This window comes from Hyla sarda, unplaced genomic scaffold (genome assembly GCF_029499605.1).
Source record: "Hyla sarda isolate aHylSar1 unplaced genomic scaffold, aHylSar1.hap1 scaffold_707, whole genome shotgun sequence".
In the NCBI taxonomy this organism is placed as follows: domain Eukaryota; kingdom Metazoa; phylum Chordata; class Amphibia; order Anura; family Hylidae; genus Hyla; species Hyla sarda.
In genome coordinates this window covers 151,196-179,084 of record NW_026610726.1, presented here as the reverse complement: position 1 = coordinate 179,084, position 27,889 = coordinate 151,196, and the positions used below count along the sequence as shown (strand labels likewise).

Below are 27,889 nucleotides of genomic sequence, written 5' to 3'. Positions count from 1 at the left end.
GTGGCTGTGACATAACGAGGGGGTGTGGCTGTGACATAACAAGGGTGTGTGGCTGTGACATAACAAGGGTGTGTGGCTGTGACATCACAAGGGGGGTGTCTGTGATGTCACGAGGGGGGTGACTGTGACCTCATGAGGGGGTGTGGCTGTGACATCACGAGGGTGTGTGGCTGTGACATCACGAGGGGGTGTGGCTGTGACATCATGAGGGGTTGTGGCTGTGACATCACGAGGGTGTGTGGCTGTGTCATGACGAGGGGGGTGTGACAGTGACATAATGAGGGGGTGTGGCTGTGACATAATGAGGGGATGTGGCTGTGACATCACAAGTGGTGTGGTTTGTGACATCACGAGGGGGTGTGGCTGTGACTTCACGAGGGGGTGTGGCTGTGACGTGACACAATGAACCCCTATAAAGGTGACTCCGCCCCCAGACATCTTCTCCTCTTTCTGAGGGAGGGGACAGACATTTATCTATAGATAAAATATAGTAAAATGATACATTAACCCTTCATCTCCCACATCCTATAAATCTTCCCATCTCCTCCGGCTCTGGTGTCCAAGGTGATAGATTAGTCGCCATCCATGAGTCTCATGATAGATTCTACCAGACGTGGCCCCCGTGGATGTGATTCCAGGATCCTGTGGAGTCGCCGTCCTGTTGTGTCCTCCAGCGTGTTCTCTGCTATATTGCTGGGTCATGTGATTGGTCGTCCATTCCCTCCTTATGCTCCTCCCCCCCTTGTTTCCCTTCACCCTCTATCCTCCCTTTTCCTTCTCTTTTCTTTACGTTTACCTTCTTGTCTTTCTTCTCGTGTTCTCGGTGTTTGTTCTTCTGTATTTGATTTTTTGCCGCCAAAGATTCTGAAAGATTTTCTGGTAAATTTCCGAGGACGTCATCATAGAGGAGAACTCATCCGAAATCATTGTGACTATAATGTCTCCTCAGATGTTTCCCCAGATTATCTCCAGGAAATGGATTTTATTTCTCCATAGAATCTGGTGCGGTTTATCATCGTCTCCTCTTCTTCCCTTCAGGTTTCTCCAATCCAGGATCCTCTGCTGATATCTTCTATATAAGAGAATTCTCCTGGATGACCCATCAACCATGGAGAGAGACAGGAACAAGATGGCCGACAGGATCATAAACCTCACCCTACAGATACTCTTCCGGCTTACTGGAGAGGTGAGGGATTCTGGAAGTGATGTCACATGACCTCATTCTTATCTATGTAATAACAGATGGATATGACTGGAGAGGTGAGGGATTCTGGGAGTGATGTCACATGACCTCATTCTTATCTATGTAATAACAGATGGATATGACTGGAGAGGTGAGGGATTCTGGGAGTGATGTCACATGACCTCATTCTTATCTATGTAAGAACAGATGGAAATGACTGGAGAGGTGAGGGATTCTGGGAGTGATGTCACATGACCTCATTCTAATCTATGTAATAACAGCTGGATATGACTGGAGAGGTGAGGGATTCTGGGAGTGATGTCACATGACCTCATTCTTATCTATGTAATAACAGATGGATATGACTGGAGAGGTGAGGGATTCTGGGAGTGATGTCACATGACCTCATTCTTATCTATGTAATGACAGATGGATATGACTGGAGAAGTGAGGGATTCTGGGAGTGATGTCACATGTCCTCATTCTTATCTATGTAATAACAGATGGATATGACTGGAGAGGTGAGGGATTCTGGGAGTGATGTCACATGTCCTCATTCTTATCTATGTAATAACAGATGGATATGACTGGAGAGGTGAGGGATTCTGGGAGTGATGTCACATGACCTCATTCTTATCTATGTAATAACAGATGGATATGGCTGGAGAGGTGAGGGATTCTGGGAGTGATGTCACATGACCTCATTCTTATCTCTGTAATAACAGATGGATATGACTGGAGAGGTGAGGGATTCTGGGAATGTATGTAGTGATATTAATGTGTCTCTCCATACACAGGATTACACAGTAGTGAAGAAGTCCTCTAGTGGGCGCTGTGGGGCCCCTGTGTGTGAAGGATGGGGAAGAACCCTGAGCCCAATCCCGGGGCCCCCACCTCACTCCCTGATACATGAGGAAATGGATGAACAGAAGATCCGAGAACTCATCAACAAGATGATGGAGCTGCTGACTGGAGAGGTGACCCTGCTGGGACATTATACAGTAATGGAGGGGGTCTGGTGATGACTGGAGAGGTGACACTGCTGGGACATTATACAGTAATGGAGGGGTCTGGTGATGACTGGAGAGGTGACACTGCTGGGACATTATACAGTAATGGAGGGGTCTGGTGATGACTGGAGAGGTGACACTGCTGGGAATGCTGGGACATTATACAGTAATGGAGGGGTCTGGTGATGACTGGAGAGGTGACACTGCTGGGAATGCTGGGACATTATACAGTAATGGAGGGGTCTGGTGCTGACTGGAGAGGTGACACTGCTGGGACATTATACAGTAATGGAGGGGTCTGGTGATGACTGGAGAGGTGACACTGCTGGGAATGCTGGGACATTATACAGTAATGGAGGGGTCTGGTGATGACTGGAGAGGTGACACTGCTGGGACATTATACAGTAATGGAGGGGTCTGGTGATGACTGGAGAGGTGACACTGCTGGGACATTATACAGTAATGGAGGGGTCTGGTGATGACTGGAGAGGTGACACTGCTGGGACATTATACAGTAATGGAGGGGTCTGGTGATGAATGGAGAGGTGACCCTGCTGGGACATTATACAGTAATGGAGGGGTCTGGTGATGTCTGGAGAGGTGACACTGCTGGGACATTATACAGTAATGGAGGGGTCTGGTGATGACTGGAGAGGTGACACTGCTGGGAATGCTGGGACATTATACAGTAATGGAGGGGTCTGGTGATGACTGGAGAGGTGACACTGCTGGGACATTATACAGTAATGGAGGGGTCTGGTGATGACTGGAGAGGTGACCCTGCTGGGACATTATACAGTAATGGAGGGGTCTGGTGATGACTGGAGAGGTGACACTGCTGGGACATTATACAGTAATGGAGGGGTCTGGTGATGACTGGAGAGGTGACACTGCTGGGAATGCTGGGACATTATACAGTAATGGAGGGGTCTGGTGATGACTGGAGAGGTGACACTGCTGGGAATACTGGGACATTATACAGTAATGGAGGGGTCTGGTGCTGACTGGAGAGGTGACACTGCTGGGACATTATACAGTAATGGAGGGGTCTGGTGATGACTGGAGAGGTGACACTGCTGGGAATGCTGGGACATTATACAGTAATGGAGGGGTCTGGTGATGACTGGAGAGGTGACACTGCTGGGACATTATACAGTAATGGAGGGGTCTGGTGATGACTGGAGAGGTGACACTGCTGGGACATTATACAGTAATGGAGGGGTCTGGTGATGACTGGAGAGGTGACACTGCTGGGACATTATACAGTAATGGAGGCGTCTGGTGATGACTGGAGAGGTGACACTGCTGGGACATTATACAGTAATGGAGGGGTCTGGTGATTACTGGAGAGGTGACACTGCTGGGACATTATACAGTAATGGAGGAGTCTGGTGATGACTGGAGAGGTGACACTGCTGGGACATTATACAGTAATGGAGGGGTCTGGTGATGACTGGAGAGGTGACCCTGCTGGGACATTATACAGTAATGGAGGGGTCTGGTGATGACTGGAGAGGTGACACTGCTGGGACATTATACAGTAATGGAGGGGTCTGGTGATGACTGGAGAGGTGACACTGCTGGGACATTATACAGTAATGGAGGGGTCTGGTGATGACTGGAGAGGTGACACTGCTGGGAATGCTGGGACATTATACAGTAATGGAGGGGTCTGGTGATGACTGGAGAGGTGACACTGCTGGGACATTATACAGTAATGGAGGGGTCTGGTGATGATTAGAGAGGTGACACTGCTGGGACATTATACAGTAATGGAGGGGTCTGGTGATGACTGGAGAGGTGACACTGCTGGGACATTATACAGTAATGGAGGGGTCTGGTGATGACTGGAGAGGTGACACTGCTGGGACATTATACAGTAATGGAGGGGTCTGGTGATGACTGGAGAGGTGACACTGCTGGGACATTATATAGTAATGGAGGGGTCTGGTGATGATTAGAGAGGTGACACTGCTGGGGCATTATACAGTAATGGAGGGGTCTGGTGATGACTGGAGAGGTGACACTGCTGGGACATTATACAGTAATGGAGGGGTCTGGTGATGATTAGAGAGGTGACACTGCTGGGACATTATACAGTAATGGAGGGGTCTGGTGATGATTAGAGAGGTGACACTGCTGGGACATTATAGAGTAATGGAGGGGTCTGGTGATGACTGGAGAGGTGACACTGCTGGGACATTATACAGTAATGGAGGGGTCTGGTGATGACTGGAGAGGTGACACTGCTGGGACATTATAGAGTAATGGAGGGGTCTGGTGATGGCTGGAGAGGTGACACTGCTGGGACATTATACAGTAATGAAGGGGTCTGGTGATGACTGGAGAGGTGACACTGCTGGGACATTATACAGTAATGGAGGGGTCTGGTGATGACTGGAGAGGTGACACTGCTGGGACATTATACAGTAATGGAGGGGTCTGGTGATGACTGGAGAGGTGACACTGCTGGGACATTATACAGTAATGGGGGGGTCTGGTGATGACTGGAGAGATGACACTGCTGGGACATTATACAGTAATGGAGGGGTCTGGTGATGACTGGAGAGGTGACACTGCTGGGACATTATACAGTAATGGAGGGGTCTGGTGATGACTGGAGAGGTGACACTGCTGGGACATTACACAGTAATGGAGGGGTCTGGTGATGACTGGAGAGGTGACACTGCTGGGACATTACACAGTAATGGAGGGGTCTGGTGATGACTGGAGAGGTGACACTGCTGGGACATTATACAGTAATGGAGGGGTCTGGTGATGACTGGAGAGGTGACACTGCTGGGACATTATACAGTAATGGAGGGGTCTGGTGATGACTGGAGAGGTGACACTGCTGGGACATTATACAGTAATGGAGGGGTCTGGTGATGATTAGAGAGGTGACACTGCTGGGACATTATAGAGTAATGGAGGGGTCTGGTGATGACTGGAGAGGTGACACTGCTGGGATATAGTTACATAGTTACATAGTTAGTACGGTCGAAAAAAGACATATGTCCATCAAGTTCAACCAGGGAATTAAGGGGTAGGGGTGTGGCGCGATATTGGGGAAGGGATGAGATTTTATATTTCTTCATAAGCATTAATCTTATTTTGTTCCAGGAATGTATCTAATCCTGTTTTAAAGCTGTTAATTGTTCCTGCTGTGACCAGTTCCTGAGGTAGACCGTTCCATAAATTCACAGTCCTCACGGTAAAGAAGGCGTGTCGCCCCTTGAGACTAAACTTTTTCTTCTCCAGACGGAGGGAGTGCCCCCTCGTCCTTTGGGGGGGTTTAACCTGGAACAGTTTTTCTCCATATTTTTTGTATGGGCCATTAATATACTTATATACGTTTATCATATCCCCCCTTATACGTCTCTTCTCAAGACTAAACAATTGTAACTCCTTTAATCGCTCCTCATAGCTAAGATGTTCCAGGCCCCATATTAGTTTAGTCGCGCGTCTCTGCACCCTTTCCAACTCCGCAGTGTCCCTTTTATGGACAGGTGACCAAAACTGAACAGCATATTCCAGGTGAGGCCGTACCAATGCTTTATAAAGGGGGAGTATTATGTCCCTGTCCCTTGAGTCCATGCCTCTTTTGATACATGACAATATCCTGCCGGCTTTGGAAGCAGCAGCCTGACATTGTGCTATTCTGTAGTCTGTGATCTACAAGTACACCCAGATCCTTCTCTACCAGTGACTCTGCCAGTTTAATCCCCCCTAAGACATACGATGCATGCAGGTTATTAGTACCCAGATGCATAACTTTACATTTATCCACATTGAACCTCATTTGCCAAGTGGATGCCCAGACACTTAGTCTATCCAAGTCATCTTGTAACTTATGCACATCCTCTATAGACTGTACCGTGCTACAAAGCTTGGTGTCATCTGCAAAGATAGAAACAGAGCTGTTAATACCATCCTCTATATCATTGATAAATAAATTAAACAACAGCGGTCCCAGTACTGAACCTTGGGGTACACCACTAATAACCGGGGACCAATCAGAGTACGAATCATTGACCACCACTCTCTGGGTACGATCCATGAGCCAGTGTTCAATCCAGTTACAAACTAAAATTTCCAAACCCAAAGACCTTAACTTACCTGTCAGACGTCTATGAGGGACAGTATCAAATGCTTTAGCAAAATCCAGAAACACTATATCCACAGCCATTCCTCTGTCAAGGCTTCTACTCACCTCTTCATAAAAGCAAATTAGATTGGTTTGACAACTTCTATCCTTAGTAAACCCATGCTGGTTATCACTTATAATACAATTATCCCCTATGTATTCCTGTATGTAATCCCTTATAAGTCCTTCAAACAATTTACCCACAATGCACGTTAAACTTACCGGTCTATAGTTTCCTGGGGAAGACCTAGAGCCCTTTTTGAAGATTGGCACCACATTCGCCTTGCGCCAGTCCCTTGGCACAATACCAGACACCAGAGAATCTCTAAATATCATGAACAGGGGTACAGATATTACTGAACTTACCTCTCTAAGAACTCTTGGGTGTAATCCATCCGGTCCTGGGGATTTGCTTACATTTATATCACTTAACTTACCTTGTACCATCTCTACATTAAGCCAGTTCAGTACATTACATGATGTGTTACCAGCACTGACCTGTACATGATGTGTTACCAGCACTGACCTGTACATGATGTGTTACCAGCACTGACCTGGCCAATGTCATCTCCTTCTTCCATAGTGTATACAGAACTAAAGAACCCATTCAGTAGCTCCGCCTTCTCTTGATCGCCTGTGACAACCTCCCCATTATCATTATTAAGGGGTCCTACATGCTCTGTCCTTGGTTTTTTTGCATTTATATATCTAAAAAAATATTTAGGATTAGTTTTGCTTTCTTTGGCCACCTGTCTCTCATTTTGAATTTTTGCTGTTTTTATTACATTTTTACAGATTTTATTAAGCTCCTTGTACTGTTTAAATGTTATCGCTGACCCATCAGATTTGTATTTTTTGAAGGCTATTTTTTTGTTGTTTATTGCTCTTTTAACATCATGTGTCAGCCATGTAGGATTTAGTTTCAATCGTTTATATTTGTTCCCCTTTGGTATATATTTAGCTGTATAGTTATTTAGAGTTAATTTAAAGATGTCCCATTTACCTTCTGTATCAGTATTTGAGAACCCCTCCCCCAGTCTATGTCCTGTAGTGCAGATCTCAGCCCAGGGAAATTTGCCTTTTTAAAGTTATATGTTTTTGCCTTCCCCCCCTGTCTTTGTTTTCTACATTTTAAGTCAAAAGTAACTATATTGTGGTCGCTATTACCAAGGTTTTCCCTCACAGTTACATTACCAATCAGCTCTGCGTTGTTGGAAATGATCAGATCCAACAAGGCATCACTTCTTGTTGGGTCCTCCACAAACTGGCCAATAAAATTATCCTGCAATAAATTTAGGAATTGTCGCCCCTTTGTAGTTTTAGCCAACCCCGGACCCCAATCTATATCTGGATAGTTAAAATCTCCCATTATTACCACTGTACCTGCCCGGGCGGCCCTCTCTATTTGTTTATGAAGCCGAACTTCTATCTCTTCAGTGATATTAGGGGGTCTGTAGATTACCCCAAATATTATTTTTTCAGTATTTCCCTCCTTTTGTAATTCTACCCACAATGATTCCACATCCTCAGAATCATCACACACTATGGCATCGTTCACACTGACTTTCATACCACTTCTTACATACAGACAGACTCCACCACCTTTTCTGTTCGTTCTGTCCTTGCGAAACAATGTAAACCCCTGCAGATTGACAGCCCAGTCATGCGAGGAGTCCAGCCATGTCTCAGTGACCCCAACTATATCAATATGTTCCTCCAGTATCAAGGCCTCAAGCTCCCCCATTTTATTTGCTAGGCTTCTGGCATTTTTGAACATACACTTTACATTTCCATCCTTTATGTTATTGGGGTTAATGGGATTCAAGGGTGTAAGTTTTATTTTCCTATGAAGCCTATTCCTATTAACTATTCTAACCCCTCCCTCCGCTCCACCCCCAGGTACATTTATAATTCCCACCTCTCTATCTACACTATCTTCCCCCTCTTTGCTGTAGGTTCCCTCCCCCCAAGTCCCTAGTTTAAACACTCCTCCACCCTTCTAGCCATCTTCTCCCCAAGCAAAGCTGCACCCTCCCCATTGAGGTGCAGCCCGTCCCTACGGTAGAGCCGGTAACCGACAGCGAAGTCAGCCCAGTTCTCCATGAACCCAAACCCTTCCTTCCTACACCAGCTTCTGAGCCACTTGTTTACCTCCCTGATCTCCCGCTGCCTCTCTGGTGCGGCTCGTGGTACTGGTAGTATTTCAGAAAAGACTACCTTGGAGGTCCTTGCCTTAAGCTTGCGGCCTAAGTCCCTGAAATCATTTTTAAGGACACTCCACCTACCTCTTACTTTGTCATTGGTGCCAATATGTACCATGACTGCTGGGTCCTCTCCAGCCCCGCCCAACAACCTGTCAACCCGATCCGCGATGTGCCGAACTCGTGCGCCAGGCAGACAGCACACTGTTCGGCGATCCCGGTCTTTGTGACAGATTGCCCTGTCTGTCCCCCTAATAATTGAGTCCCCCACCACTAGTACCTGTCTGGCCTGCCCTGTACTCCTCCCTCCCTCCTTACTGGAGCAGACACCCCCCTGGCGGTCAGAGGCGGTATCCTGCTGCAGTTCTGCTAGCTCTGTAATGGCATCCCCCTCATCTGCCAAGCGGGCAAACTTGTTGGGGTGTGCCAGTTCAGGACTAGCCTCCCTGACACTTTTTCCCCTACCCCTCTTTCTAACTGTAACCCAGCTAACTGCCTGACTGTCCTGCAACTCCGTCCCACTGTCCTCCCCCACCTCTATTCCCGAGAGTGCCTGCTCAGTGAGCAGGAGACTCCTCTCCATGTTGTTAATGCTTCTCATTGTTGCCAGTCGCCCCTCTAGATGCAGGATCTGGGCTTCCAAACGGACAACTAGCACACATCTCGCACAACAATATGCACCCTCAAACTGTTGTTCAAGGATTGCATACATTGAACAGGATGTACATTGGACTGCATTTTCCAACATGGAGGCCATCTAATTATGGGGATTTCACAAAAAAAAACAGACAGTCAAAATGACACTTAAAATTTTTTGTAGACCTTGTGGGTTCAAAAATGAAAACTCACAGCGATCTCAACCTCCTGCTTTCCAACTCCAGTTTTTGAAACTCCTCTTTCACGCCCCCTCTTACACAGCAACACTCAAAAAGAGCAAGCTCTCAATAAGAGTCCCAAGCTAAGATTTATACACCTGTGCCCAATCTACTCCTCCTCCCCCCAAAATAAGAATGTGGGCTATAGGCAGTCGCACCCACTCCACAGATTCACTCCGCACAACAGATAATCACAGTTTTTGAAACTCCTCTTTCACGCCCCCTCTTACACAGCAACACTCAAAAAGAGCAAGCTGGGACATTATACAGTAATGGAGGGGTCTGGTGATGACTGGAGAGGTGACACTGCTGGGACATTATACAGTAATGGAGGGGTCTGGTGATGACTGGAGAGGTGACACTGCTGGGACATTATACAGTAATGGAGGGGTCTGGTGATGACTGGAGAGGTGACACTGCTGGGACATTATACAGTAATGGAGGGGTCTGGTGATGACTGGAGAGGTGACACTGCTGGGATATTATACAGTAATGGAGGGGTCTGGTGATTACTGGAGAGGTGACCCTGCTGGGACATTATACAGTAATGGAGGGGTCTGGTGATGACTGGAGAGGTGACACTGCTGGGACATTATACAGTAATGGAGGGGTCTGGTGATGACTGGAGAGGTGACACTGCTGGGACATTATACAGTAATGGAGGGGTCTGGTGATGACTGGAGAGGTGACACTGCTGGGACATTATACAGTAATGGAGGGGTCTGGTGATGACTGGAGAGGTGACACTGCTGGGACATTATACAGTAATGGAGGGGTCTGGTGATGACTAGAGAGGTGACACTGCTGGGACATTATACAATAATGGAGGAGTCTGGTGATGACTGGAGAGGTGACACTGCTGGGACATTATACAGTAATGGAGGGGTCTGGTGATGACTGGAGAGGTGACCCTGCTGGGACATTATACAGTAATGGAGGGGTCTGGTGATGACTGGAGAGGTGACACTGCTGGGACATTATACAGTAATGGAGGGGTCTGGTGGTGACTGGAGAGGTGACACTGCTGGGACATTATACAGTAATGGAGGGGTCTGGTGGTGACTGGAGAGGTGACACTGCTGGGACATTATACAGTAATGGAGGGGTCTGGTGATGACTGAAGAGGTGACACTGCTGGGACATTATATAGTAATGGAGGGGTCTGGTGATGACTGGAGAGGTGACACTGCTGGGACATTATACAGTAATGGAGGGGTCTGGTGATGACTGGAGAGGTGACACTGCTGGGACATTATACAGTAATGGAGGGGTCTGGTGATGACTGGAGAGGTGACCCTGCTGGGACATTATACAGTAATGGAGGGGTCTGGTGATGACTGGAGAGGTGACACTGCTGGGAAAGCTGGGACATTATACAGTAATGGAGGGGTCTGGTGATGACTGAAGAGGTGACACTGCTGGGACATTATATAGTAATGGAGGGGTCTGGTGATGACTGGAGAGGTGACACTGCTGGGACATTATACAGTAATGGAGGGGTCTGGTGATGACTGGAGAGGTGACACTGCTGGGACATTATACAGTAATGGAGGGGTCTGGTGATGACTGGAGAGGTGACCCTGCTGGGACATTATACAGTAATGGAGGGGTCTGGTGATGACTGGAGAGGTGACACTGCTGGGAAAGCTGGGACATTATACAGTAATGGAGGGGTCTGGTGATGACTGGAGAGGTGACACTGCTGGGACATTATACAATAATGGAGGGTTCTGGTGATGACTGGAGAGGTGACACTGCTGGGACATTATACAGTAATGGAGGGGTCTGGTGATGACTGGAGAGGTGACCCTGCTGGGACATTATACAGTAATGGAGGGGTCTGGTGATGACTGGAGAGGTGACACTGCTGGACATTATACAGTAATGGAGGGGTCCGGTGATGACTGGAGAGGTGACACTGCTGGGACATTATACAGTAATGGAGGGGTCTGGTGATGACTGGAGAGGTGACACTGCTGGGACATTATACAGTAATGGAGGGGTCTGGTGATGACTGGAGAGGTGACACTGCTGGGACATTATACAATAATGGAGGGGTCTGGTGATGACTGGAGAGGTGACACTGCTGGGACATTATACAGTAGTGGAGGGGTCTGGTGATGATTAGAGAGGTGACACTGCTGGGACATTATACAGTAATGGAGGGGTCTGGTGATGACTGGAGAGGTGACACTGCTGGACATTATACAGTAATGGAGGGGTCCGGTGATGACTGGAGAGGTGACACTGCTGGGACATTATACAGTAATGGAGGGGTCTGGTGATGACTGGAGAGGTGACCATGCTGGGAATGCTGGGACATTATACAGTAATGGAGGGGTCTGGTGATGACTGGAGAGGTGACACTGCTGGGAATGCTGGGACATTATACAGTAATGGAGGGGTCTGGTGATGACTGTAGAGGTGACACTGCTGGACATTATACAGTAATGGAGGGGTCCGGTGATGACTGGAGAGGTGACACTGCTGGGACATTATACAGTAATGGAGAGGTCTGGTGATGACTGGAGAGGTGACACTGCTGGGACATTATACAGTAATGGAGGGGTCTGGTGATGACTGGAGAGGTGACACTGCTGGGACATTATACAGTAATGGAGGGGTCTGGTGATGACTGGAGAGGTGACACTGCTGGGACATTATACAGTAATGGAGGGGTCTGGTGATGACTGGAGAGGTGACACTGCTGGGACATTATACAGTAATGGAGGGGTCTGGTGATGACTGGATAGGTGACACTGCTGGGACATTATACAGTAACACCACTGGAGGGGTCGGGGTGATGACTGTATCATTATGTGTCAGGTTCCTATAAGGTGTCAGGACGTGGCGGTCTATTTCTCCATGGAGGAGTGGGAGTATGTAGAAGGACACAAGGATCAGTACAAGGATCAGGTCATGATGGAGGATCAGCAGCCCCTCACATCACCAGGTAATAGACATGACTATATACACACGTCCTCTCATTATTGGTATGTAAAGAATGAATTCAGTCTCTGTATGTGTTCCCTACAGTCAGATCCAGTAAGAGAACAGCACCAGAGAGGTGTCCCCGTCCTCTTCTTCCACAGGATGATCAGGTAGATGGAGATATTCCCTATGATCTGTAGAAGGGCTGTGAAGCTCTTGTTGTCAGTCCCCTCACCCTCCATGACTCCTCATCTCCTGCTCATCTATAACATCCCACATGACTTCTCCTACTGTCTGATGACTTTTACTATATTTATTCCATATCTTATGAATCAGGGAGAAGATCCGAACAATATTAATGCTCCAGAGACAGATGTGAGCGGTGATGAGCAGTATAAGGAGGACATTCCTACAGGGAAAGATCGGATCTATATTAATGCTACAGACATAAAGGAAGAAGAAGAGACAGATGTGAGCGATGAGGAGCAGTATAAGGAGGACATTCCTACAGGGAAAGATCGGATCTATATTAATACTACAGACTTAGGGGAAGAAGAAGAAACAGATGGGAGCAGTGATGAGCAGTATAAGAAGGACATTCCTACAGGGAAAGATCGGATCTATATTAATGCAACAGACATAAAGGAAGAAGAAGAGACAGATGTGAGCGATGATGATCAGTATAAGGAGGACATTCCTACAGGGAAAGATCTAATCTATAGTAATACTACAGACTTAAGTGAAGAAGAAGAAGAGACAGACGTGAGCGGTGATGAGCAGTATATGGAGGACATTCCTACAGGGAAAGATCTGATCTATAGTAATACTACAGACCTAAAAGAAGAAGAAGAAGAGACAGACGTGAGCGGTGATGAGCAGTGTAAGGAGGACATTCCTACATGGAAAGATCTAATCTATAGTAATACTACAGACTTAAGGAAAGAAGAAGAAGAGACAGATGTGAGCGGTGATGAGCAGTATAAGGACAACATGTCAACAGGGAAAGATCTGATCTATAGTAATACTACAGAATTAATGGAAGAAGAAGAGACAGATGTGAGCGATGATGAGCAGTATAAGGAGGACATACCTACAGGTAACTGCCCAGGTGAGTAGTAACCACTTAATGCAGAGAAAAGTCACAGATTCTGCTCAGTCACCGACTGTAATAATTTTTTATGGAATTACATGGAAACATTTTTTTAATCAACTGGTGCTAAAAAGTTATTTAAAATGGTAAATTACTTCTATTTAAAAATCTTTAGCCTTCCAGTACTTATCAGCTGCTGTATGCTGCAGATAAATCTGTGTAGTTATTTTCAGTCTGACCACAGTGCTCTCTGCTGCCACCTCTGTCCATGTCAGGAACTGTCCAGAGCAGGAGAGGTTAAAAACAAACAAACAAACAACCAAATGTTTATCTCTAGGACAGGCTAGGTGGGCTCTCTTCTTCTTCTCCCCATTTTATTATGTGTCTCCTTTCTTCTTGGCACTAAGAACACTAAGGCCGGGTTCAAATGGCTGAAAATATGCGGAATGAACACCCAGAAAACACGGGCGACATTCCGCAGATTTGAATGATCCGATGGCCGATAGGACGGCTCAGAAATGCTGCGTCTCATAGACTGTAATACATTTCCCAGCGGAATCTGCAGAAAGAATAGACAAGTGTAATGTGGAGATTCTGTGGTGTGCCAGTGCAGAAGAGTTTATTTGTGTATTCTTTATTATTTTAACCCCTTAATGATGTAGATAATTATAATTTTTGCATCTTTTATTTTTTCCTCCCCCCTGTTAATAGAACCTGTAAATGAATAAAAAAAAGAAAGAAGGCCCAAAGAGGCGCCTAGTGCATTACCCTAAGAATTTATGCAAAGGCCCACGTAAAGTGGGGAAACGTAAGGGGTCTAATGAATGGCCGCTCACCTGGAGCGTATAATAATACGCATGTAACCTCAGTCTGAGGTAATGAAGGATTCCGTGCAAGCCTACAGGTCTTCAGGATAGATCCAATGAGGAGATCCTGTGGATAAGCTTAAATATTGAAAAAATCAACCTGGCATCAGGCGCTCGGGGATCCAAAGAGATCTCACAACCAGTTCATGGAGGTGGATAGAGATTCAAGCTTTATTAGTATACAACAACGCGTTTCGGGGTTAGCATACCCCTTCTTCAGATTGACAGATTTGTACAGTACAGTGCAACAGAGAGCTTTTTATACACACATTGATTGAAAAACAAAATGGTGGCAAGGTCACAGATTCAGGGTGGGAGGTACAACAGTAGCAATAGAAACGCAAAAAAACTGGGAACTTTATCTTTAGATTGACTCATGTACTTTATAACTATATATGGGGATAACAGTAACTTCAAATAAAGAAAGGAAATGTGCTTTATTAGAAAATGTAAAGCAAGGTGTAATACTTTATCCGGTTCATGTATTAGATAGAGGCTTGGTGCGCACTCATTGCGAACGTTGCCGTGCGCTCCACGGCATGTAAACAACAGCCGCATGTCCCCGCTCTGTTTATAAACAGAGCGGAGGTGCGGCGTGTAGGTTGCTACGGACGCGTCGCTGGGGAGCGTGTCCTGGAGAAATGATATGTTACAGAGCAAGCGCATGGTTTAGCGCTGCTCTGTGTGAATCGGGTAAAGGAAACTATGTGGAGCATGATTTTAACGGCACAGTTTTGCTTAGTATATAGAGAAATGAGTGTATTACATGAAAATTTAATACATTTTTAACAAAAATATTATTATTATAGAATAGGTTTGTATCAACAAGAATCAATAGGGTGCGTAAGTAAAAAATGGGATGAATCAGTTAATATGATAAAACGGGCTGGAAGTATATAAGCAAATAAATAAATAAATAAATATTTAGTCATTGGAATCGTCATTTTAAATAGAGACGATTATATTACTGAAGCTTTAAAACAACTAGCAGACATTAATTTTTACAAACAACTGTCCTTTAACCCTACTGTTAAATTTACGGCCGAATTAAAAGACCTAGTTACTTTTTATTTTGATAAGGATATTCTCACCAAGCAAGAGATGGAGTACATTTTAATTCCAGAACCCGCCCTCCCCATCTTTTATTACCTTCCAAAAGTACATAAAGATCCAGTTCACCCTCCTGGAAGGCCTATCATTTCTGGCATTAATTCCATTACCTCAAACCTGTCGCATTATATTGACATCATACTACAAAGATATGTCATTACTTTAAAATCCCATCTAAAAGACACAACAGACTTCATTTCTTCCATTTTACCACTAAAATGGCAAAAACATTTTATTTTTGTGACAATGGACATCTCTTCATTATATACAATCATTGATCACCAACTAGGTTTGAATGCCATCTCCTTTTATCTGGAAAACGATATAACTATACCGGCCGAACAAAAAACTTTTATACTCAAAGGAATAGAGTTTATTTTAACTCATAACTATTTTACTTTTTTAAATCATATCTATTTACAACAGAGAGGCACCGCAATGGGCACGCGCTTCGCGCCAAGTTTCGCAAATTTATTTGTAGGACGCTTTGAAGAAACTGAAATGTACACACATCCACTTTTCAACCACTGCACATACTATAAACGTTACATCGACGACATTTTTATCATATGGGATGGCTCTCGCTCTGACCTTTCAGAGTTTTTACATTTTCTCAATAATAACCAATGGGGACTCACCTTTACACATGAATCTTACTCCAATCATGCAGAATTTTTAGATGTGTGCGTTTTTTATACTGAAGATAACACTCTCAATACAAAGACTTTTTTTAAAAAGGTGGACAGCAACAGTTATTTAGATTTTAGAAGCTGTCATTATAAGAAATGGCTCCAGAACGTACCGTTTGGACAATTTAAGCGCATTCGCCGTAACTGCACCTTAAATACAGACTATGTCCAACAGAGCAAATTACTGGTTAGTAGATTTCAAGCAAAGAAATACCCGAAAAAAATCGTAATTTCTGCTAAAACCAGAGCAAACAAACTGACACAATCTGACTGTCTTACCAAAAAAATTCTGACAGTAGATACACCATTAGATAAACGATGTTGTAATTTTATTACCACCTTTTCTAATAATAATAAAGATATTAGATCTATACTTGCCAAACATTGGAACATTCTTCTAAATGATCCTTTTCTACAAAAAATTCTCCCTCCAAAACCACAAGTCACCTTTCGGCGAGCACGCTCCCTAAAAAACATACTCGCCCCCAGTAATTTAAAAACTCTACAAAAGAAACCTTCCAACTTTTTACAAAAGAATGGTTGTTTTAAGTGTAACCATGCGCGCTGCAAATGTTGTGTAAATTTAATGCATATGGCAAAAGAGTTTCACTCTGCGGTCACCAAAGAGATTTTTCCTATTAAATCACATATATCTTGCGACTCCCAATATGTTGTATACCTCTTACAGTGCCCGTGTGGCCTGCAATACGTAGGCCGCACCACACAGTGTTTGAGAAACCGGATCAACAAACACCGTAGCAATGTAACCCTCAAGTACCAGCTTCACAGTGTGTCACGCCATGCTTCGCTATATCATGAGGGCGATTTTTCGGCCTTCAAGATATCTGCCATAGAACAGATTAACAAAGACGTTCCCCAGCGTTTTAATACACTTAGGCAACGTGAAAATTTTTGGATATTCAAATTACGCACACTTCAGCCCCTTGGTTTAAATGAATTTATTGAGAGTAACTTGTGAATATGGCTGTGCGGAAGTAGAGAGCTTTATATAAAGGCTCCCTCTGTTTTTCCGTACCCTATGTGATGTATGTACATATATATATTTATATATATATACATGTATAAATTTGTATATATATTTATTTTTTGGACTAATGTGCGGTTTTTATAGATCTTTATAGAATTTTATATATTTTTTATATTTTCTCATATTATCATTGTTTTATACATTTCTACATGAAGTCCCCTATACCATTTAATTATTCCTATTCATCACTTTTTATACATATTTTTTATACTAAATATTTATTTATTTATTTATTTGCTTATATACTTCCAGCCCGTTTTATCATATTAACTGATTCATCCCATTTTTTACTTACGCACCCTATTGATTCTTGTTGATACAAACCTATTCTATAATAATAATATTTTTGTTAAAAATGTATTAAATTTTCATGTAATACACTCATTTCTCTATATACTAAGCAAAACTGTGCCGTTAAAATCATGCTCCACATAGTTTCCTTTACCCGATTCACACAGAGCAGCGCTAAACCATGCGCTTGCTCTGTAACATATCATTTCTCCAGGACACGCTCCCCAGCGACGCGTCCGTAGCAACCTACACGCCGCACCTCCGCTCTGTTTATAAACAGAGCGGGGACATGCGGCTGTTGTTTACATGCCGTGGAGCGCACGGCAACGTTCGCAATGAGTGCGCACCAAGCCTCTATCTAATACATGAACCGGATAAAGTATTACACCTTGCTTTACATTTTCTAATAAAGCACATTTCCTTTCTTTATTTGAAGTTACTGTTATCCCCATATATAGTTATAAAGTACATGAGTCAATCTAAAGATAAAGTTCCCAGTTTTTTTGCGTTTCTATTGCTACTGTTGTACCTCCCACCCTGAATCTGTGACCTTGCCACCATTTTGTTTTTCAATCAATGTGTGTATAAAAAGCTCTCTGTTGCACTGTACTGTACAAATCTGTCAATCTGAAGAAGGGGTATGCTAACCCTGAAACGCGTTGTTGTATACTAATAAAGCTTGAATCTCTATCCACCTCCATGAACTGGTTGTGAGATCTCTTTGGATCCCCGAGCGCCTGATGCCAGGTTGATTTTTTCAATATTTAACCCTGTTAATAGACACAGACATGTTTTTTGCAGGATCCACTGTACGTGATAATGAAATCCTTCATTTCCATAAAATCTTCTATAAAACTGGAAAAAATAATTATTTGTGAGGTGAAACTGAGAAGAAAAGGCAATTTTGCTAATTTGATTCCTAAGTCAATGTGATTTAAATGGTTCCCAATTTACATTTTTTTTTATGTATTAATAGTAAAAAAAAAGTTCAAATTCTTAAAAAAAAAAAAAATAATCTATATGCTGAAATATACCCTGAGCTTACTCCTTTAACTTTTTTGTTAGTTAACCTCTTCAGGACGCAGCGCGTATGCATACGCCCTGCATCCTGAGTCCTTAAGGACTGAGGGCGTATGGATATACCCATGGGAATTCCGGTCCCTGCCACTCGCCGGGCGGGGACCGGACAGGGATGCCTGCTGATATCGTTCATCAGGCATCCCAACAGATCTGCGATTTGTCGCTATTCCGGGCTGATGGGGTCTCTGGTGACCCGATCGCCTGGAAAATAGGGAAGATCGGAGCTGTCAGTGACAGCCCCGATCATCCTAAGGGATAGGAGCGAGGTTGCAGTGGTGCCACCTCCTCCTATCCCCTGCCATTAGTCAGCAATGACTACTGACCAATGACAGTTGAAGACAGGGGGTTACCATGGAAACTCCCCGCGCTGCCCACCCCTGGATGTCGGGCAGAGCGGGGGGAGAAGATGGCAACCGGTACCTGGGCACTTTCATGCAGTGGGGACCGGCGATCATCGGTGGCATCAGCAGTGATCAGCGGCGGAGGTAGGGAGGTAACAGCGCGGAGCAGCATTGAAGGTAGCAGTAAAGCGATCTTTAACTGCAACTCCCAGCATGCCCAGACAGCCAAAGGCTGGGAGTTGTAGTTTTGCAACATCTGTAGGGTCACAGTTTGGAGACCACTATACAGCGGTGCCCAAACGGTAGCCCTCCAGATGTTGATGTTGCAAGGCTTCAACTCTCAGAATGCCTAGACTGCCCAGGCATGCTGGGAGTTGTAGTTCTGTAACATCTGTCCCTTCAGATTTTGAAATTTTCATGAAAATTTAGAAAATTGCTGCTCTACTTTGAAGCCCTCAAATGTCTTCAAAAAGTAAAAACATGTCTATTTTATGAAGCCAACATATAGTAGACATATTGTATTTGTGAATCAATATATAATTTATTTGGAATATCCATTTTCCTTACAAGCAGAGAGCTTCAAAGTTAAAAAAGTGCAAAATTTTCAGGACATTTTGTGATTTTTCACCAAGAAATGATGCAAATAACGACGAAAATTTACCGCTATGTTAAAGTAGAATATGTCACGAAAAAACAATCTCGGAATAAGAATAAAAGGTAAAAGCATCAGAGTTATTAATAAAGTGACAGTGGTCAGAAATGCAACAAAGGGCTCAGTCCTTAAGGGGAAAATGAGCTGCATCCTTAAGGGGTTAAGTACTGTAACTGGGTCATGTGATAAGTCTGACCCACAGAATATCAGTGTTTAATGTGTCAGGGGAAGTGGTCAGTCCTCGGTCAGCTGACTTCATATGAACTACAGGATGACATCATCACATATCAGATTAACCTGGCAGCTCCCAGAAACTTCCTCTCCCAGCTCTATCTGTATACTGCTGCTATTTCTATGGGATCAGTATATATAGTAGCTATACACCTCCCCTCCAGCTCTATCTGTATACCGCTGCTGCTATCTCCATGGGATCAGTATATATAATAGTTATACACCTTCCCTCCAGCTCTATCTGTATACTGCTGCTGCAAGCTCTATAGGATCAGGATATATAGTAGTTATACACCTCCCCTCCAGCACTATCTGTATACTGCTTCTGTTATCTCTATGGGATCAGTATATATAGTAGTTATACACCTCCCCTCCAGTTCTATCTGTATACTGCTGCTATCTCTATGGGATCAGGATATATAGTATTTATACACCTCCTCTCCAGATCTCTATGTATACTGCTGCTGCTATCTCTATGGGATCAGGATATATAGTAGTTATACACCTCCCCTCCAGTTCTATTTGTATACTGCTGCTATCTCTATGGAATCAGGATATATAGTATTTATACACCTCCCCTCCAGCTCTATCTGTATACTGCTCCTGCTATCTCTATGGGACCAGGATATAAAGTAGTTATACACCTCCCTTCTAGCTCTATCTGTATACTGCTGCTGCTATCTCTAAGGGATCTGGATATATAGTAGTTATATACCTATCCTCCATCTCTATCTATATACTGCTACCATCTCTATAGGATCAGGATATACACCTCCCCTAAGGTCTTTTTTTTTTTTTCCAAAACTGCTTTAAAAATTATGCTATTACCTTAGTTGCGCAAATTGCGGAAAAAACATGTAAACTTGTAAACGTGTGAACAAGTCTGAAGACTTCAAATCTTCGGAAAACAACTAAATTGTGAATATAGGTTCAATTTTGGGAATATTTATGCAAAATCTGCCACAAATAAGTCTCCCTGGAGGTTTCAGGGCAATAACTGTCTATAACAACCTTTAAGGGGATACCCCCCTGTCGGGGAAAACCCGAACACTAGAACCCTCCCCTAAAAATGAACCTTTATTGGTTTATTTAACATTATACCCCACATAGACATTTAAAATTCCAGCGGAATTGTCCTAATGTGTATGCTTATTGTATTGGGGATACTTTGGGTCCAGATTAATGCTTATAAATCGAGTGTCAGTAAATACTGCACCCGTCAGCTACTGATACCCAATCCCTACACTGTATTTATTAACCGCTGTATTAAAAACGTGCAACTACTAGCCTCCCCGACGTTTCGCTGAACGAATCAGCTTTGTCAAGGGTAGCGAGGCTAATGCATTAGGGATTGGGATGTGTAGAGATTGGTCATCAGTAGCTGACGGGTGCAGTATTTACTGACACGCGATTTATAAGCATTAATCTGGACCCAAAGTATCCCCAATAAGTGTATGCTATACAATAAGCATACACATTAGGACAATTCCGCTGGAATTTTAAATGTCTATGTGGGGTATAATGTTAAATAAACCAATAAAGGTAAATTTTTAGGGGAGGGTTCTAGTTTAAGGGTTTTCCCCGACAGGGGGTATCCCCTTAAAGGTTGTTATATTTATCTAAAAAACACTCACCTTAAAGCGTACCCGTCAGATCCAACAAATTATAATTTTTTAATATATCACTCGGTACCTAATCCTGACCATGTACATCTAATTTCTATGTGTCTAGAACCTTTATTTTTTTATTACACTTTTAATTTAGCTCACTAGTCTGAATTCCTCTCAAAGGGAGGGGGTGTGGCCTCACTGTGCAGGTCTCCGCCCCCTCCCTCAGTATGCTGTCTGCTCACATCTCCCCTAGCATTAGCAAAACTACAACTCCCAGCTTGTCCTCACTGACATTAGCGGGACACAAGATGACAGTGGGAGGAGCCCTGCACTCACAGCTGTCAATCAAGGAAATGTGTCCATGACATAGGTGATGACTCATGGACACAGCAGGACTAGTATGTGTCCAAGCAGGCGGGGGGCAGTTGTTTGACTGGATTTATCAGTATGAAATACTGAACATTTTTTTATGAAATCCATTACAAAACCTATTGGTTATACATGATTTACAACATATCAAATGTTTTTGTATCTGACAGTGCCCATTTAAATAAGAAAGTGCCCTGATAAGTTCCATAAGGTATGGGGGGCCCGGTGTGGTTCTCCCTCCGCTTTCACCTCTTTTCTGTCCGCACTTTTGGCTCCTCCTTTTAACCCTTTCCTCTTCTGTCTTTCTCCTGCCTTTCTTCCTTTTCTGGTGGGTAGTGTGGTGGGTCCTTCTGCCCAAGTCTAGTGTCCTACCCTATCCGTGGTGGCTCAGGAGGCGTTACCTGCTCAAGTTTAAAGTGTTACTCCGCCCACAGATAGGGGATAAGATGTCTGGTTGTGGGGGGTCCTGCTGCTGGGGCCCCCTGCGATCTCCACACAGCACCCAGCATTCTAAACAGTATGTTAACAATGCTGAGTTTAGGAGGCCGGAATGTGATGTTATGCCACGCCCCCTCCATTCATGTCTATGGGTGTGTGGCATGATGTCACATCTCCGGCCGCCCAAACTAAGCATTCTGAAAAATTTTCAGAATGCTGGGTGCTGCACAGAGATTGCGGTGGTCCCCAGCGGCGGGACCCCCACAATCAGACATTTTATCCCCTATTTTTTGGCTAGGAGATAAGATGTATGTGGGCGGAGTACCCCTTCAAGGTTCCTGGTAGAGGAATGCATTGGGATTGGAATCCCGCAGGACCCAACCCAAAACACGCGGGCGGTCAGGAGGCTGCTGTGGGCGGGCAGTCAGGCACTATACCTGCTGGTCCCGCAAATCCCGCACCAGCCTCCATATAACTCGAAATGAGACAGTGACTGACTGTCTCACACTCAGAGTGCCCCTCCCAGTAGTCTCCTCCCCCTGCCCCCGCCCGCTGAGCTCATCCTGCCCTGGAGGATCGTGTACTGTACTCTCTCCATCTTTTCCTGTCAGCCCAGCAGGTCAGAGCCGCCACCAATGTTCACACACAGAGACATAAAGTGCGCTGTGCTCGTGCTGCTGCCCCCGCTGGGTGTGTAAGTGACTGCATCTTGGTGATCCTCCCAGTCAGGGCCTCTGCACTGCTATGCATATGGGTTTAAATGCACTGCAGAGCATTGCACCGTAGTGTCTTCTACAGACCCTAGAGTGCAATGCTCTGCAGTCTGCACATACTTTATGGGAGCTATAACAAAAAGTTAAAAGTGTAAAAAAATTAACCCCTTCCCTAATAAAAGCTTGAATCCCCCCATCCCCCCACATAAACGTATGTGGTATCGCCGCATGTGTAAATGTCTGAACTATTAAAATATAATGTTAATTGAATTGCACGGTCAATGGTGTACACGTATAAAAATACTAAAGTCCAAAATTGTGCATTTTTGTATGCCATAAAAAATTATAAAAAGCGAACAAAAAGTCCCATCAAAACAAACATCATACTAATAAACATTACAGACCACAGCGCAAAAAATGACCCTCATACATCCCCGTGTACAGAAAAATAAAGTTATAGGGGTCAGAAAATGACAATTTTACACCTACTAATTTTGGTGCATGAAGTTAATTGTTTTAAAGTAGTAAAATAAAATAAAACCTATATAAATTGGGTATCCTTGTGACCGTATGGACCTACAGAATAAAGATAAGGTGTCATTTTTACCAAAAAGTGCACTGCGTAGAAACGGAAACCCCCAAAATTACAAAATGGCGTTTATTAGTGTCACCCCACAAATACATTTACATGGGGAGTATGTGCAGAGCATTGCACCCTAGTGTCTGTACATTCCTATGTTAGCGGGCGGGATTGGACTAACATTTTAGTGGGTGAGAGTGAAGAAAACACCCTACGGGTGCGGGTGGGATTGGTCAAAAAAAATCATTGGGAGCGGGCGGGAGTGGGATTGAACAACCAGTTCTGCGCAGGCTCTAGTTCCCGGTTTAGGTTGTATTGTGTCTGTAGGCGGAGTACCCCTTTAAGGTTCCCGGTTTAGGTTGTATTGTGTCTGTAGTCAGTGACTGTGTTATGCAGCTGTCCTCACTCTGTATACATCATGCTGTGCTGAATGGGATTTTGTCATAGACTTCCATGGTCTGTACTTACACTGTACGGCTCTTTACTCACTTTTTACTAAAATAAGTTTAAATTAAAAAAAAAACAGAGTAAAAGATAACACTATGTTATACATACCGATCGCACCAACCTGATCTATGAGGAGAACAAGTCAATTTTACTGCACATAACATGATAGCTAGGACTCTGTCACTGCCGGGACTCTGCTATTTATACAGCCTGACTATGGTCGGCTCTAATGGATCAATGCAGTAAATACTGTACTGATCTGTATGAGCAATCCAATGACTGCTCATACAAGTCCTATAGAGGGACCAAAATGTGTAAATAAAAAAAAAATGTAAATTAACCCCCTCTAATAATAATTCAACTTTTTTGTTTAAAAATGTGAAGCTGTTTTTGTTGTAATTGTTTTTAAAAAGTAGTAAAGTGTAACAAAAACTATGCCAATTAGATATCGCTGTGATTGTATGGACCGGACTTATATTTTAATGCACAATTAATACAATGTAAGATCCGTCCCACAAAAAACAAGCTCTTAAACCGAGTGTAGATGGGAAAATTAAATAATTATGGCTATAAGGAGAGGAGGAAAAAATGAAGACACAAAAGCTTAAAATTTCCTGGGTTGTTAAGGGGTTAATATGATAATAAAATCTGTGTTATTCTCTGCAGATTCTTGTACCAGGAGATCAGAGGAGAATCTTATATCTTCAGATTATAAAGCAGATGATGATATCACACAAGATACATATGAAGAACATTCCATTATCCCAGATACACCCTCAGCCCTTCACAGCCAAGATCTGTCATCTCATCCTTATATACAGGTCCTGTCTTCTCACTCATCACAGGATGTTCAGCAAAATAAAAGTGATAGAAGGAATGCTGTACATCAACGAGCTCATACAGGAAGGAAACCATTTTCATGCTCAGAATGTGGGAAATGTTTTATTCACAAATCACGTCTTATTAGACATCAAAGAACTCACACAGGGGAGAAGCCATTTTCATGTTTAGAATGTGGGAAATGTTTTCCTTTTAAATCAGGTCTTGTTGTACATGAAAGAAATCACACAGGAGAAAAGCCATTTTCATGTTCAGTATGTGGGAAATGTTTTTCTCAGAAATCAGACCTTGTTGTACATCAGAGAACTCACACAGGGGATAAGCCATATTCATGTTCAGAATGTGGGAAATGTTTTACTCGGAAATCACATCTTATTTATCATCAAAGAACTCACACAGGAGAGAAGCCATTTTCATGCTCAGAATGTGGGAAATGTTTTCCTTTTAAATCACATCTTGTTATGCATCAAAGAACTCACACAGGAGAGAAGCCATTTTCATGTTCAGAATGTGGAAAATGTTTTACTGTGAAGTCACATCTTGTTAAACATCAAAGAACTCACACAGGGGAGACAACATTTTCATGTGCAGAATGTGGGAAATGTTTAATTGATCAATCAAGTCTTGTTCAACATGAAAGAACTCACACAGGAGAGAAGCCATTTTCATGTTCAGAATGTGGAAAATGTTTTACTGCGAAGTCACATCTTGTTCTACATCAAAGAACTCACACAGGGGAGAAACCATTTTCATGTGCAGAATGTGGGAAATGTTTCTCTCAAAAATCAAGTCTTGTTCAACATGAAAGAACTCACACAGGAGAGAAGCCATCTTCATGTTCAAAATGTGGAAAATGTTTTACTCAGAAATCATATCTTGTTACACATCAAAGAATTCACACAGGGGAGAAACCATTTTCATGTGCAGAGTGTGGGAAATGTTTTAATGTGAAATTAAGTCTTCTTCAACATCAAAGAACTCACACAGGGGAGAAGCCATTTTCATGCTCAGAATGTGGGAAATGTTTTACTAAGAAATCACTTCTTGTTCTACATCAAAGAACTCACACAGGAGAGAAGCCATTTTTATGTTCAGAATGTGGGAAATGTTTTTCTGACAAATCAGATCTTGTTAAACATCAAAGAACTCACACAGGGGAGAAGCCATTTTCATGCTCAGAATGTGGGAAATGTTTTACTAACAAATCAGTTCTTGTTAAACATCAAAGAACTCACACAGGGGAGAAGCCATTTTCATGCTCAGAATGTGGAAAATGTTTTACTGAGAAATCAAGTCTTGTGCAACATCAAAGAACTCACGAAGGGGAGAAACTATTTTCATGTTCAGAATGTAGAAAGTGTTTTAATGTGAAATCAAGTCTTCTTAGACATCAAAGAACTCACACAGGGGAGAAGCCATTTGCATGTTTAGAATGTAGAAAATGTTTTACTCGGCATTCATATCTTGTTAAACATCAAAAAACTCACACAGGAGAGAAGACAATTCAGAGCAATAAATGATGCAGATAACACATCTATATATTATCCATGTACATAGGATATCTGACATTTATACATATATCATATACTGCATCTCCAAACTTGTTACCAATTGTTAATAAAGTTTTCTTTCTTATATGATTTATTATTCTTATATTCATCTCCGCACACTGGACTTATAATAAATGTAATATTGTCCCTGACGTTGTATATAGGGAATGTAACGCGTCAGTGTTGTCCCCTCCCCCTTCTCATTATGATTATAGAGACTTTAATTCAAGGCATCAGACAGGATCCGCGCGTCTCCCTTGAAGATCGTCTCTTCTGAACATAAGACGCTGCAGATACTTTTATTTATCACAAACCCTAGACCAGCGTTTCCCGTCTTGACGTCTATTTTCGGTCTCAGATCCTAAAATCCATTTTTCTATATGAGAAGTCGTCAATATCTCAGCGTCCCCTGGGTTCAGTAAACATCGGTGTAATTCTTTTCCTATATATTTCTTTTTCTTCAATTTTTATTATTTTTTTTTAATAGACTTTATGTTTGTAATTCATTATTGTTATGTAACAATTTGTCATTTTCTTTTCTTTATTTTTTTAACAATAAAAGACAATGTGGAAAAAAATGTATGTTTTTTAACTCAGAAATTGGAAGGACGATAGAAAATAACCCGCCAAAAATATATCATTATGGACTCGAGGTGCATTACACATATACAGCTCTACTGTGTACACATACAGCTCAGCTACATGTACATTACACATATACAGCTCTACTGTGTACACATACAGCTCAGCTACATGTACATTACACATATACAGCTCTACTGTGTACACATACAGCTCAGCTACATGTACATTACACATATACAGCTCTACTGTGTACACATACAGCTCAGCTACATGTACATTACACATATACAGCTCTACTGTGTACACATACAGCTCAGCTACATGTACATTACACATATACAGCTCTACTGTGTACACATACAGCTCAGCTACATGTACATTACACATATACAGCTCTACTGTGTACACATACAGCTCAGCTACATGTACATTACACATATACAGCTCTACTGTGTACACATACAGCTCAGCTACATGTACATTACACATATACAGCTCTACTGTGTACACATACAGCTCAGCTACATGTACATTACACATATACAGCTCTACTGTGTACACATACAGCTCAGCTACATGTACATTACACATATACAGCTCTACTGTGTACACATACAGCTCAGCTACATGCACATTACACATATACAGCTCTACTGTGTACACATACAGCTCAGCTACATGCACATTACACATATACAGCTCTACTGTGTACACATACAGCTCAGCTACATGCACATTACACATATACAGCTCTACTGTGTACACATACAGCTCAGCTACATGCACATTACACATATACAGTTCTACTGTGTACACATATAGCTCAGCTACATGCACATTACACATATACAGCTCTACTGTGTACACATACAGCTCAGCTACATGTACATTACACATATACAGCTCTACTGTGTACACATACAGCTCAGCTACATGCACATTACACATATACAGCTCTACTGTGTACACATACAGCTCAGCTACATGCACATTACACATATACAGCTCTACT

At 43.2% G+C, this 27,889-nt stretch overlaps 1 protein-coding gene across 2 annotated transcripts in view; it reads left to right on the top strand.

The window, feature by feature from the left end:
• The first annotated feature begins 379 nt into the window (after window positions 1-379).
• The window catches only part of LOC130344229 (oocyte zinc finger protein XlCOF6-like), a 133,893-nt gene continuing 106,383 nt past the window's right edge, over window positions 380-27,889 (top strand). Inside the window, exons 1-6 of one of the 2 annotated variants that reach the window (XM_056554399.1) lie at window positions 380-1,186; window positions 1,981-2,160; window positions 12,243-12,369; window positions 12,453-12,517; window positions 12,684-13,455; window positions 24,569-26,131. In XM_056554399.1, the coding sequence (XP_056410374.1) occupies window positions 1,109-1,186; window positions 1,981-2,160; window positions 12,243-12,369; window positions 12,453-12,517; window positions 12,684-13,455; window positions 24,569-26,131 (2,785 nt within the window). In that variant the 5' untranslated portion in view covers window positions 380-1,108. Of the gene's footprint in view, window positions 1,187-1,980; window positions 2,161-12,242; window positions 12,370-12,452; window positions 12,518-12,683; window positions 13,456-24,568; window positions 26,859-27,889 lie in introns of those variants that run through there. The other variant, XM_056554398.1, reaches the window with a different exon arrangement.